This window comes from Vitis vinifera, chromosome 18, assembly GCF_030704535.1.
Source record: "Vitis vinifera cultivar Pinot Noir 40024 chromosome 18, ASM3070453v1".
Taxonomy (NCBI): domain Eukaryota; kingdom Viridiplantae; phylum Streptophyta; class Magnoliopsida; order Vitales; family Vitaceae; genus Vitis; species Vitis vinifera.
This window is the reverse complement of record NC_081822.1, coordinates 14,244,085-14,257,599: the sequence shown is the minus strand read 5'-3', so window position 1 is coordinate 14,257,599 and position 13,515 is coordinate 14,244,085. Positions and strand designations below refer to the sequence as shown.

General features: G+C 34.5%; 1 protein-coding gene across 1 annotated transcript; it reads left to right on the top strand.

The window, feature by feature from the left end:
- The first annotated feature begins 7,732 nt into the window (after window positions 1–7,732).
- On the top strand, window positions 7,733–12,852 carry LOC100258135 (tetraspanin-8-like). The gene is made up of 3 exons (XM_019216332.1): window positions 7,733–7,933; window positions 8,095–8,322; window positions 12,712–12,852. Exons 1-3 carry the CDS (start codon window positions 7,733–7,735, stop codon window positions 12,850–12,852), a joined length of 570 nt encoding a protein of 189 aa, XP_019071877.1.
- Window positions 12,853–13,515: the final 663 nt, after the last annotated feature.

Here is a 13,515-nt window from a genome sequence, read left to right as displayed (position 1 = left end):
AACCAAAAACACGAGGAGGTAGATTTGGGATGGTTGGGGCAACTACGACATTAGTAAGAGCTTGGAGAGGTGTTTGAAAGTTAATTGAGCTAGAAGGTACCCGATTGATCAAGTATGCGGCAGATGTGATTGCTTCTCCCCAATAAGATATCGGTGTTTTTGCTGCTATCAAGGAAGCACGAACAACCTCTAACAAGTGTCGATTTTTTCGTTCAACGACTCCATTTTGTTGGGGTGTATTGGAACAAGTAGTCTGATGAATGATGTCATGTCCTTCCAAATACTTTTGAAGATTAGAACTTTGATATTCTCCACCATTATCACTACGCAGAACCCGAACCTTTGCATTGTACTGAGTTTCAATCATTTTATGAAATTTTTGAAACAACAAGTTCACTTCATCTTTGGTCTTCATCAAGCATAACCATGTCATTCTGGTACAATCATCAATAAAAGTAACAAACCAATGTGAGCCACTCAAAGTTGGGACTTTGGATGGGCCCCAAACATCAGAATGTTTAACCATAAAAGGAAACGGACTTTTATTCAAAATTAATGGAAACGAAGCACGATGGTTTTTAGCCAATTCACAAATATCACAACGGAAACCAGAAATATTACTCTTTGCAAACAAACTAGGAAACAATTTTTTTAAATAACCAAAGGAAGCATATCCCAGACGTCGATGCCACAACCAAATTTCAAACTTTTTCTTCTCCCCTTCAGATCCATCTGCCATCAAGGCTTGTTGCAACTTATTTGAATCCTTTGATTGCAAGTCCAAGTAATAGAGTTTTCCCCGTTTAATACCACAACCAATCGTCTGTCTTGTTTGGATGTCCTTAATCACACAAAATTCAGGCCAAAAAATGACAATACAAGATAAGGCTGTAGTGATTTGAGAAACTGACAAAAGATTGTAATCTAAAAATGGAACAACTAAAACAGAATCCAAATTCAAAGTATCAGTAAGAGTTAAGGATCCTTCCCCAATGATTGGGGTTGTGTTACCATTGGCTGTGGAAACAATTTTTTGTGAAGAAGGTCTAAGGGGTGAAACCTGTCTAGAATCAAAAGTCATATGATTTGTAGCACCAGAATCAATTATCCATGCACTATTAATAACAGGTGTAAAAGTATTTAAAAACTTACCACCATGATCAGTAGCGGCTACCAATGTAGAGGCTTTCTCAGCAACATTAGCCTCTGTTTTTATTTCGGCAACAGTTGCAGTCGAGGTTTTCTTGGGATTCTTTTTCCGTTGATCACGATTATTATAATTAATAACAAAGTGTTGATAGCCTAAACATGATCTAAAGGTCCATGGTTCAAACCCTCAGTTCCTTATTGTTTTCCTGGTCATACCAAGAGTCGTTGCTTTGAAATTGTGGGATATCCAGACTGGTGGGACCAGTCTTATTGAAGTGAGTGCATTTGAAGGTTGACTTATCAATATTAGGGCTTGTCTTAGGATAGTTGATCGCTGTCGGACTACCATAGCAACAAAATATCCAAGATTTCAGTTCCATGGCTCTAATACCATCTTCAAATTGATAAATGGTAGTTTTTTTCATTCATACTTTCATTCGTTTATGTACAGAGTATATATAGAGGGTAATCACCATTCTAAGAATGGGAAAGAATGATACAAGGAAAGAATGATATAACGAAATAACAACTAATATCCTAATATCTCAACTTTCCTAATATCTCAATATTCCTAATATCTCAATATTCCTAGTATCTCAATATTCCTAATATCTCAACTTTCCTAATATCTAAACATTCCTAATATCTCAACACTAAATGATATAAGGAAAGAATGATATAAGGAAAGCATTCCTAATATCTCAACAGAAAGGGATACAACCGAAAGAATAAATAGAGACTTGGAACTAGCGGGGTCTCAGAGTCGGTGAACTGTGTTCTCTTACTCATAACTAGAGTGCATAAGATCGCATGTCTTTTTTGTATGTGTGAAGTCTATGTTTTTTATGTCCTTAGTGATCATTCCTTTGCCATGGCAGGTATGCTTGCCTGTTAGGTCACTGTTGGAAACAAATAATACTAATAATAATAATAAATAAATAAATAATTGTTCTTTGCTTGAAAGAGGATTGCTTAGGAGTTTTTCTTGATTCTCATCTTTGGCGGGTTGCATCTTGTTTCTCTCTCTATTTCTTCCTACTTGTCTGTGCCCATTGAAAAGAAAATCTGAATCATTAGTGAATAATAATATATAATAAATAAATAAATTACAATAACAATTAATAAAGAATAATAATAAAAATAAATAATTTTATTAGGCTGACAATGAATACATTAATCGTATTAAAATGTTTACAAGATTATTCTTCAACAAGATGAAATGCTCATCTAGGCGAAATGTACACAATGTTACACAAGGATAAGTGAATGGTATCTCTGGACTAGATTAGTTAATTAATTAGGTCTTGTATGGTTAATTAATCAATTAACAACCTTTTGAACCTAGATTAAGTTACCCATAAGCCTAATAGGAAACCTATAAATAACCCTTTAGGGGTTAGGGTTTCCAAATCTTGTCATTCTTCCCTTCAGTCTAGAGAGAGAACCCTAACCTCCATCCTTGAGATCTCTACTATCTCAGTGGCTAGACACAAGGAAAAGTCAACGGATAGAAGATCATGGTGTTTGCGAGATCCATTATGACTTTAGAGTTATCTACATCAATTGGAATTGATATGGGAACATCTAAATCAAATGTATGTGGCTTTATTCTCTAGATCTATGTTTTCTATGGTATTTATATTATTTTGAATACATGTTTATCCGTTGTGATAGATTTGGAGAGATTATGATAAATTTGTATGCACCCTACACAATCCAAGGCATGGGAACGGAGTAATCCAAGGTTCCCAACAAACACAACTCTAATGGTTCTGTGAACAAGTATAAGGCCAGGCTGGTGGCCAAAGAGTTCCACCAGGTTCCGGGTTTCGATTTTCATGATACCTATAGTCCTGTCATCAAACCTACTACCATTCAAGTGGTGCTCACTCTTACCATCTCCAATAACTAGGCTATGAGACAACTTGATTTTAACAATGCATTGCTCAATGGCATTTTCAAGGAAAACATCTAAATGACCTAACTTCCTGGCTTCATTAACACTACTCATCCTCATTGGGTCTGCAAGCTTCATCGTGCTTTGTATGGCCTTAAGCAAGACCCTAGGGCATAGTTTGAACGTCTCCACTTGCTACTACATCAACTTGGTTCTCATTCTTCCAAAGTTGATAGCTTTCTTCCCTTAAGTTTGAGGCTAGTCACTCTCTCTATATACTTATCTATGTGGATGATGTTCTCACCACAGAAAGCTCTCCCACTTAAGTGCAGCAATTTGTCCATCAACTACAAGCTTTGTTTGGCTTGAAAAAACTTGGCAACCCATCCTATTTCCTTGGACATGAACTAAATAACACTCTTCAAGGTGTTCTTTTATCACAACACAAATACATCACTGAAATCCTTCAAAAAGCTCGTATGGATGGAGCTAAGCCAACACCGACATCCATAGTTAACGACGTCTCTCTTTTAGCATATGTCGGGACTCTTTTTGAAGATCCTTACCTCTATTGTTGCATTGTTGGCAGCCTTCAATACGCCAGCATTACTCGTCCAAAGATCACATATGTTGTCAACCGGTTTTCTCAATTCATGCAACACCCCCTAGAACCCTATTGGAAAGCCGTGAAATGCATCATTCGTTACTTAAGAGGCACCAATGATCATAGACTCCTCTTTAACTAACATTCTTCTCTCAAATTAATAGCATTCTCTAATGCAGATTGGGCTTCCAATATTGATGACTGCAAATCAACTAGTGGATATTATGTGTTCTTGGGGTCCAACCTTATCACTTGGAGTGCTAAGAAGTAAACCACAGTTTCCCATTCTTCTACAAAGACTAAATATCGTTGTATTGCAACTACAACAGTAGCACTCACCTAGGTTCAATCCTTACTTGAAAAGCTCCATATTTCTCCTCCACACCCTCCAGTATTGTGGTGTGATAACCATGGTGTTATTGCCTTTGCCAACAATCCTGTGTTCCGTGCTCACACAAAACATATCGAGCTTGGCGTTCATTTCATTCATGAAAAGGTCTTAAACCATACGTCAACTCTCCATTCAACATGTTCCCTCTCTTGAGCAAGTGGTAAATATAATCACTAAACTACTCCATGTCCAACACTACTAGTATTTTCGCAACAAACTTCATGCAACCTCTCTTTCACATTTGAAGGGGCATAACATATCCATCCAAGACAAAGTCGAAAATGGTTCCTTAACAACCGTTTCAAAAGAGTCCACATTTAGCTTGAAGGGGCATGTCAAAGGGATGTTTTCAGCGTCTTTAACTGAAGATCACATGCAGTAACAAAGTTACATGAAACCCACTTTAAGAAACTCCTAAATAGGTGTTGTATGTAGGATAAGTAGGGAACATTTAGAGTTGTTAAGGTGTTATATGTTTGTTAGAAAATGAATATTTTACAATTGTCAAAACTATGTATAAATATGAAAATATCATAGTATTGAATGAAAGGGTAAGGCATGAAATTGTTTTGTAAATTTCTCTTTTTTCTTTTCTTTCTCTTTCTTTGCAACACTTATCAGGAAGGATCATTGAAAAAAAATACCAAAACACATATGTTGTTGCAACCATGTCATCTAATATTTTGAACGTCATACTACATGTTTGATCATCTCATTCAAATATATTAATTGACTTGCAATCTAGGATATGCAAAATGGTTCATGTGGAACTATCACTAGCTTACTCGGTGTTCAAATACAAACTTTTGTCACTCAGTGGTGGAATTGATTGCTTTGGTCTAAAGTCTAGTTTGGGTATACAAGTCAACTTGGTTGCTCTAGTGTGCTCTTCAATGAGTGTAGCTAATAAAAAAAAGGTTGAGGGTCCACGAATTATACAAGAATCAGGGTGTATTGCCAATCATAGTTGTTACTTGTAGAATCTAGTTTTCCTATGACAAGTTTTCAAAGCTAACTAGAGCTCTTTCAATTCGCTTCTCATGTTCCCTTTGTTACTCATCCAATCTTCTCTCAAGTTGCAATAATTGTTATTCCCTATCATTGGAATATTTTCTCATTGTTCTCTTGAAATCATTATTTAAACCATGCTTTTGCTTCTTGATTCCCACAAAAAATGTCAAGTGTTGTGTCTTTGAAAAAACTCTAGTTCCATATTCAGTTATTTATATAGGGTTTTATTATGTCATATGTAATGTTTTTGGTGGAGAATCAATAACAATAATAAAAATATATATATTCTTATGTTTTTCATGAACCAAGTTTTGTATTTTCTTATAGACGAGTTTTGTCTAGATTTTGTATTTACTAGTAAACGAGATTTGTCTTTAAAAGATACCAAGACTCGTGTCTCTAAAAGGATGGATCTCATGTCAAAGTCTTAAATTTGAATTGCTCGCATTATCTAATATACAGAGTTTTTCGAGTTCACTTCAGATGGGATCAATCTCATTATTGTGAGATGATCTAGACAAGAAGCCAGATACGAGGAATGCAAGAACTTGCAATATCATTAGGGAAAGACTCACGCACTTGGTAGCATAGCAAGGAAATGTATTTGGATGGACAAGAACTAATTATTACCCTCAAAAGCTATAGTTGGCACCAGACCTTGCAGCAAATGAGTGACAAGCTAAAGAAGGGTTATTGAGAAATCTTGCTCCAAAAGATATCATATTTCTTAGGGCGGCATAGTGACAACAACTCTTAAACTTGTTAAGTCTATTTAAGGTTGAAGCAAACTAAAGATTTTTAGGGTTAAATTAATTATTTTTAGTTGTTGATGAAAAATAGATTCTCTTATCTAGCTTCTCAATTATGTCGTCGGTTTTTCTTTATTGGTATTAGGTTATGTTTTGTTTGTCGAATGTTAAATATGTTGAAGTTTGATCAAATCTGTGCGACATTCCAAACTAATAGATTTACTTGGCATCCCTACTCATTCAGTTTAAGTACATGAGTGGAGACTACATTTAAAAAAAATGGACCGTAGAGAGTCTTCATAAGATAACACTTTTTATACTTTTACAACTAAAAAGAAGAAATAACAGGAGTTCAAAATATCCATCACTGGGTTTTTGAATGAGTGATAACTAGGTCCAAGGCTCCACAGCTCCACGGCTCCAAGGCTCCATGGATCCAAGGCCCCAAGGCCCCAAGGCTCCAAGGCATAGGGGGGTAAACTATCTCAAATGGAGCAGTAAAGAAAGAAGTCTCAATGGGAGGCACTGGTATTTCTACTATCCATTCTAGCATCAACACCACTATAGACCCTCCATTTTGTCCTTCTAGGACATGTCCTATTCTGTGTTCATTTAGTACTTTACAACAATTCTCTACTAGCCCATTATTACTCATATAGCTTATCTTTTATGAGCCACTTTGGAAACTCTGATTGAGAAATTTATTTAACCTCATTATGACCCTTGGCAGCCCTAATTTAGACTTAGGCACTGTCTAAAACACCTTAGGCTCACTTAGGTACACTTGGCCCATTAAGTACCACCTTAGGTCCATCTAGGTTCACTTAGGCTCATTTAGGTTACTTAGACCCATTTGGACATCCCTAAGCCCCTTAAGACTCACTAGGTCCACTTAGGCACACTGGTCCTATTAGACATTTTTAGCGTGACTTGTATGACTTGCATTGTTGCATGGTTTGTGTGGCTTAGTTTTTATTTATTTATTTATTTATTTTTATTATTATTATTATCAATCACTTGTTTATTTTTATTAGTTATCTTCTTTTTTATATTATTTTCTTATTTTTTTAATTAACTTATTTATTTATTATTGTTTTATCTTTTCTAATTTATTTACTTATTTATTTGTTCATTCAATTATTTAATTTAATAAACTTCATGCTTTTGCAAGGAAACTTACCATTGGAATTTAAGGAAAGTGGGACTCTCCTTGGAAGGTTTTGAGAGGAGTTTGAAAATTTGAGAATTGTTTTTTGGGGGGAAAAATTGGAGAAAGAAGAAAAGAGGGGAGTCATCCATGTTGACGAAGACCCTATTGATTAGGAGATGATATCACGTATTATCAATGGGAGTCGCCTGCAAAAATCTTAAACACGCACCATTGAAATTCGAATCCATCATGCACCACCAAAATAAGGAGAAAAGGAGTGCAAGGTTGTTAATGGTAGAGAATAACAGGATTATTTACAGAGAAAATCATATTGTGCATAGGCATGTTTGATGAGTGGTCGGTCTATTAATGGTGGAGAGTATTAGGTTTTTGGAGGAACACTAATAGATTTTATGTAGAGAATAAACTACTAGCAAGTCAGACTTTCCTCTTAGAAATTTTATGGATGAACACTATGTACTAGAATATTGATGAGAAGAGGACATCACGTATAACGAAATGAAGGATTTTTCTCTAGGAACACGCTATCAACAGAAATTTTTCTTCTCCATCTACATGCACATGGTAAAAGAGGGAACAACCCACAATACCTCACAAACAACCGCGCCATTGTTGATCTTGGAGGAGACGAGCACATGACCAGGTGGACTTCCCTTCCATTGATAGGGGATCAGTCATCAAAGATTTTTCTTCCAGGGGAGCATCGCTAAAAATTTCGGTGACAAAAACGCAAAAGAATCACATAGGAAATTCATAAAAGATGGTGCATTTTAGCAACGTTTTGATCGCAATCCTCAACATCCTCACCATGCTCATCGTTGTCGCCTCCCTGGCCGTCGGCATTTATTTTCACATTCTTGGCGAAACCCACTGCCAGAAGTTTCTACAAACACCGCTTCTGGTGTTGGGTGCGTTTCTGTTTATGGTTTCATTGTGCGAATTGGTCGGGTCAACGTGCAAGGTCAGCTTCCTGTTGTGGATATACCTATTTGTAATTTTTTTATGATTATGGGGCTCTTGTGCTTCACCATATTCATGCTCGTGGTCACCAACAAGGGCGTGGGTCAAGTGATATCGAACTGAGGGTATAAGGAGTACAAACTTGGGGATTACTCTAACTAGCTCCAGAATCATTTGGCGAATGACAAGAATTGGGGTCGGATCAAGAGTTGTTTGATGGATACTGACATTTGCAGTCGTCTCAAGAAAGAGATAAATGACAATGTTGTTGCATTCTATAGGAAGAATCTGTCTGCAATCCAGTCGAGTTGCTACAAGCCGCCAACCTACTGTGGTTTTGAGTTCAAGAATGCGACGTTGTGGGTGTTGCCAATGCCTAGGAATGGAGATGTGCAATGTACACATGCGAATATAAGTTTGGCACAAAGGGAATTTCTCCATGAGTCAAAAGGAGGAGCAGCACGCATTTATCATAAAAAAAAATGGAAAGAACTAATCGTCATCCACTTTGGAGAGGAAAACGGCCTGCACCTTTGGACTTCGAAGCAGCCCCCATGCATTATTGAAAAAGGTAAGTTAGATATTTTTTTATTTAATTCTTGTTGAGTGAATAAAAAATAAAAATTTGTTTAGGAATGTTTAGTCAATTAATTTAGTGTATCTCGTGTTTGTGTTTATGTGTTTCCGATTTTGTTAATTCTGATTTTAATCCATTAATATTCAATTTTCTAGTTGATTACAATTTTAGTTAGTTAATTTAGTTAATCACATATTATTGTTTTCGTGTTTTAAGTTTAGTAATTTTAATTTTGATCTATTAATATTTAGTTTGAGCTTTCTGGAATTTTAGCTAATCAATCTAGTTAATTACCTATTATTGTTTTCATATTTTCAAGTTCGTTAAACTTTGGTTTTTGACTCATCATATTTTGTTTGAGTGTTAATTTACTTTAATTGATCCCATGTTATTATCTCCATATGTTAAGTTTGTTGGTCTTAATCCTTGATTGGTTTTTATCTTAGTTTATGCGCTTTTTTGAATTCTATATGTTAGTTTTGGTTAATATTTTTGTTAGTTTATTTGATTTGAAAGCCATTAGTTTGTTGCCTTAGTGACTATTGGTCAAATCCTTTTTTTGAAAGCCACTGGAAACCCATGAAGGTTGGCCTTACTCTCACCACTTTAGTCGGCTTGGTTGTTTAAAGTTTTATTTTGTGATTTCATTTTCTTCTGGGTTGCCTATGTTTGATCCTTGAGTATTGTCGTTTGTAAATTATTTCTTTCCTTTTAAAAAGAAACCTTTTCTCAAAATGTTCCTCATTAAAATGCATTTCAAAAATTCATTTAGTGTCCTTAGAATCGAAATCTCATTTTCTTAAATAATATGCAACCATGTTTTGATCGATTTTCAATAAAAGTTTTGGTTTTGAGTAAGACATGAATCTAAGTTTGTGTTCCCAAATAAATGGGATAATTCTAGGCTAGATTTGTGTATATCAATTGGGGAATTGGTGGAACCCCTACATAAGAAAATTTTTCAAAACTCATCTTTGTTGTCACATTTGCTACTTGTTGTAATCATATCTATCTTTTTTTTTTTTTAGGACTTATATACAAAATGTATGTGATAATTGATTATTTCGTATACTTTGGTCATTTTTGCTATGCTAATTAGATACCAAGCATTCTAGGATTTCTTTATTTTATTATTTATTATCTAACCCCTCATGTCTTATAGAAGCACGTTACAAGTTACCTATGCTATTCAGGTATGCTTCTTACCTTCATATCTTAATTCCATAAATTATATATTGTTTTATACATGATCGTTATGTATTGCCTCATATGCGATTCTCAACCTGTTCAGCATATCTTTTTTATTGTTTGTTTAGCTTGCCATGTTTGATTAAGATACTAGAGTAAAATACATGTGTGCTTTATTTTCCAAACTAACTATTGATGTTTTATGATAGCGCTTAAGAAGCAGTCCAGGTGTGGACCCATATTTTTCACGTGCGTCCCCACTCGATCAGCGAGACTCACTTTTGTTGATGAAAAATTTATTTTGGAAAAGTTGGAGTCGCCACTTATTTTATTTTATTTTTTAAAATGGAAAATAAAATAAGAAAGAAAACCCTAAAAGGTGACTCCATAATTTTTGGAAAAGCGTGTCTTTGAAAAACCCGAGTCTAGGTCCGAGGATTAGGTTATCTATTAGGAAAGTACCTCTAAAAGGTAGCACCTCTCTAAGCCCTATAAAGGTCTCTACTAACTAAGTTGAGGGAAATATGACGATTAATTGGTTGATTATAGACACCTAAGTAGGCTAGGTGATTTCAAAAAATAACATGTCAAACAAGAAAACCAATCACAATCATAAAGGAGATTTAGGGTGTGTACCTGAACTACTTCTCAAGCACTATCACAAAACATCAAAGTTAGTATAGAAATATAACACACAACATTTGTTTTACCCTAGTCTCTTAATCAAACATGGCAAGCTAAACAAACAATCAAAAAGATATGTTGAACATGTTGAGAATCGCATACGAAGCAATACATAACAATCATATATAAAACAAATACATAATTTATGGAATTAAGATACGAAGGTAAGAAATATACCTAAATAGCATAGGTAACTTATAACGTGCTTCCACAAGACATGAGGGGTTAGATAATAAATAATAAAATAAAGAAATCCTAGCATGTTTGTTATCAAATTAACATAGCAAAAATTATCAAAGTATACGAAATAAAAAATTATTACATACATCTTGTATATAATTCCTAAAAAAAATAGATATGATTGCAACAAGTAGCAAATGTGGCAGCAAAGATGAGTTTTTTTAAAAATAATTTTATGTAGGGGTTTCACCAATTCCCCAAATGATACACACAAATCTAACCTAGAATTATCCCATTTATTTTGGACCACAAGCTTGGATTCGTGTCTTACTTAAAACCATAATTTTTATTGAAAACTGAGAAAGATGCGAACCGATCAAAACATGGTTGCATATTATTTAAGAAAATGAGATTTTGATTCAAAAGACTCTAAATGAATATTTTTTTTATAAAAAAAATAGATTTTTAAAGGGATCTTTTGAGAGAAGTATTTTTATTTTAAAATAAAATAAATTAATTTGAAAACAACAGAACATAAGAAACAAAATACCAAGCAAAACAAAAGAGAACAAAATCATAATGTAGAATTTTTGACAATAGAGAAAATTGAAGTGGTGAGAATGGAGGTCAATCTTTACTATTTTCCGATGGCCTCTGAAAAGTAAATTTTACAAGAGACTATCAAAGTAATAAACTATTTGAACTTAGATCAAATAAGCTAATGAGACATTCACCAAAAATTAATGACTAGTATTCAAGAAGCACATCAATTGAGAATAGCAATCAAGAACTAGCATATGATCAATTAAATACGCAAACACATCTAGACTAATTAATATGGAGCAAACTAAATCAAGGCAAACATGAATTTTCAATCATAGAATTAATTTTATTAATGAACTAATATTATAAAAAATACCTAAACTGAATAGATGAGTGAATCTAAATCAAAGTAAACTAAAGGCATGAACTCTCAAATATAGACTTGATTTTTTTAATGACCTAAAATTATAAAAGCAACCTAAAATAATTGAAATGAATCAAATTAAATGAAAGCAAACTAAAAAAAAAAAAAAAATATGAATTCATGGAATCAATTTTCTAAATAAACTTACATTACTAAAATGAAATCTAAGCTTAAAATGAATTAAACACTAATTAAGGCAAATCTAAAATCAAATCCTTAACACATATGATCAATTATTTTAACGAATTAAAATTTTATAAGAGCGCTTAAACCTAAAGTTAAATTAAAAACTAACCAAAACAGATTTTTAAAACTAAATCTCTAACCTATAGAATCAATTTTATTTAAAATTGGATAAATAGATAACACATAAATAAATAAATATAATTAAAAACAAAATACGAATTCATGGAATCAATTTTCTAAATAAACTTACATTACTAAAATGAACTCTAAGCTTAAAATGAATTGAACACTAATTAGGGCAAATCTAAAATCAAATCCTTAACACATATGATCAATTATTTTAACGAACTAAAATTTTATAAGAGGGCTTAAACCTAAAGGTAAATTAAAAACTAACCAAAACAAATTTTTAAAACTAAATCTCTAACCTATAGAATCAATCTTATTACCGAATGGATAAATAGATAACACATTGATAAATAAAATATAACTCAAATTTAATGATGACTTACAAATGTACTATAGTAAATTCCAAGAAAATCTTTAACACATGGTATTAATTGTGTTGACTAATTAAAAAAAATATAAAAGAATAATAACTTACCCAGTTGGATAGGTGTGTGGGTTGTATGTTTCCCAAAGCGGTAGTCGTGTGAGTGATTTTCCTTACGTGGGGATGCTTGTTGAATCTTGCTTCAAATGAGTGGTGTGTTCTCTTGACATGGATGGAGATGGTGCCATGAAGTGCCACCCGTGAAGGCTCTATTGGTGCGTGGACTGCTTCCTACTCCCAGTGACAGTCGTGTGGATGATGTGGTGAGCCAAAACTAGTTGGCTATGCGTACTCCAGGTTGCAGCATGTAATGGTGCGTGGTTGCCTAGCCGAATGGGTGTGTGGGTTGTATGCTTCCCAAAGTGGCAACCGTATGAGTGATTTTCCTTACATGGAGATGCTTACTGAATCTTGCTTCAAAGGAGTGGTGTGTTCTCTTTACAGAGATGGAGATGGTGCCCAGAAGTGCCACCCGTGAAGGCTCTAATGGCGTGTGGACTACTTCCTTCTCAAAGTGGCAACCGTATGGATGATGTGGTGAGCCAAAACCGGCTAGCTATGCTTGCTCCAAGTTGCAGCGTGTAATTGATGCTGAAAGTGTAAATAGAAATCTAGAATTTTCGGTTTGACAATGATCAATACAACCTTACTAGTGTTTTCTTGTTATGGTGATCGATGAATGATCGAGCCAAGCCAACCCTTGAGTAGTGAAGTCGGTCCTCCTTTTCTATCTCCTTTGATGGTGTGGCTCCCTGATGTAGTAGTGTCTCCCGAAGCCTCTTATGGTGCGGCCTAACTCTCTTCTCTCCCAATCAATCTCACTCACCTCCTAATCGTCATGCTCCCCTCTCCATCATCTTTCAACGATATCCTTCACTAAAAATACGTCTTGAACTGCCTTAGAAAATGGATTGAATACTCTCCCGAACACGACCTGAAGTGCACATCCAGATTATGACCAAAAACTTTCCAGATTGTAGCCTAAAACCCTTCTAAAAATGACCTAAGTCTCTTCTAAAACATGGCATGAATCTTCTTCCGATCATGGCTTGAATTCCTCATAACCTCACGATCTCAATATCATTAAACCTTGGGCCAAAATATCTCTCAAGACCAGTCTTCCTCCTCTTTAAAACATCTCTCCACATATCATCTTCCAAAAGTCTTCTCTAATCCTCCCTCCTAGTCGTTTTCTCATGTTGCATTTTTCCCTTTTTTCTTTTCCTGTGCGGTTGCTTCTTGATTACT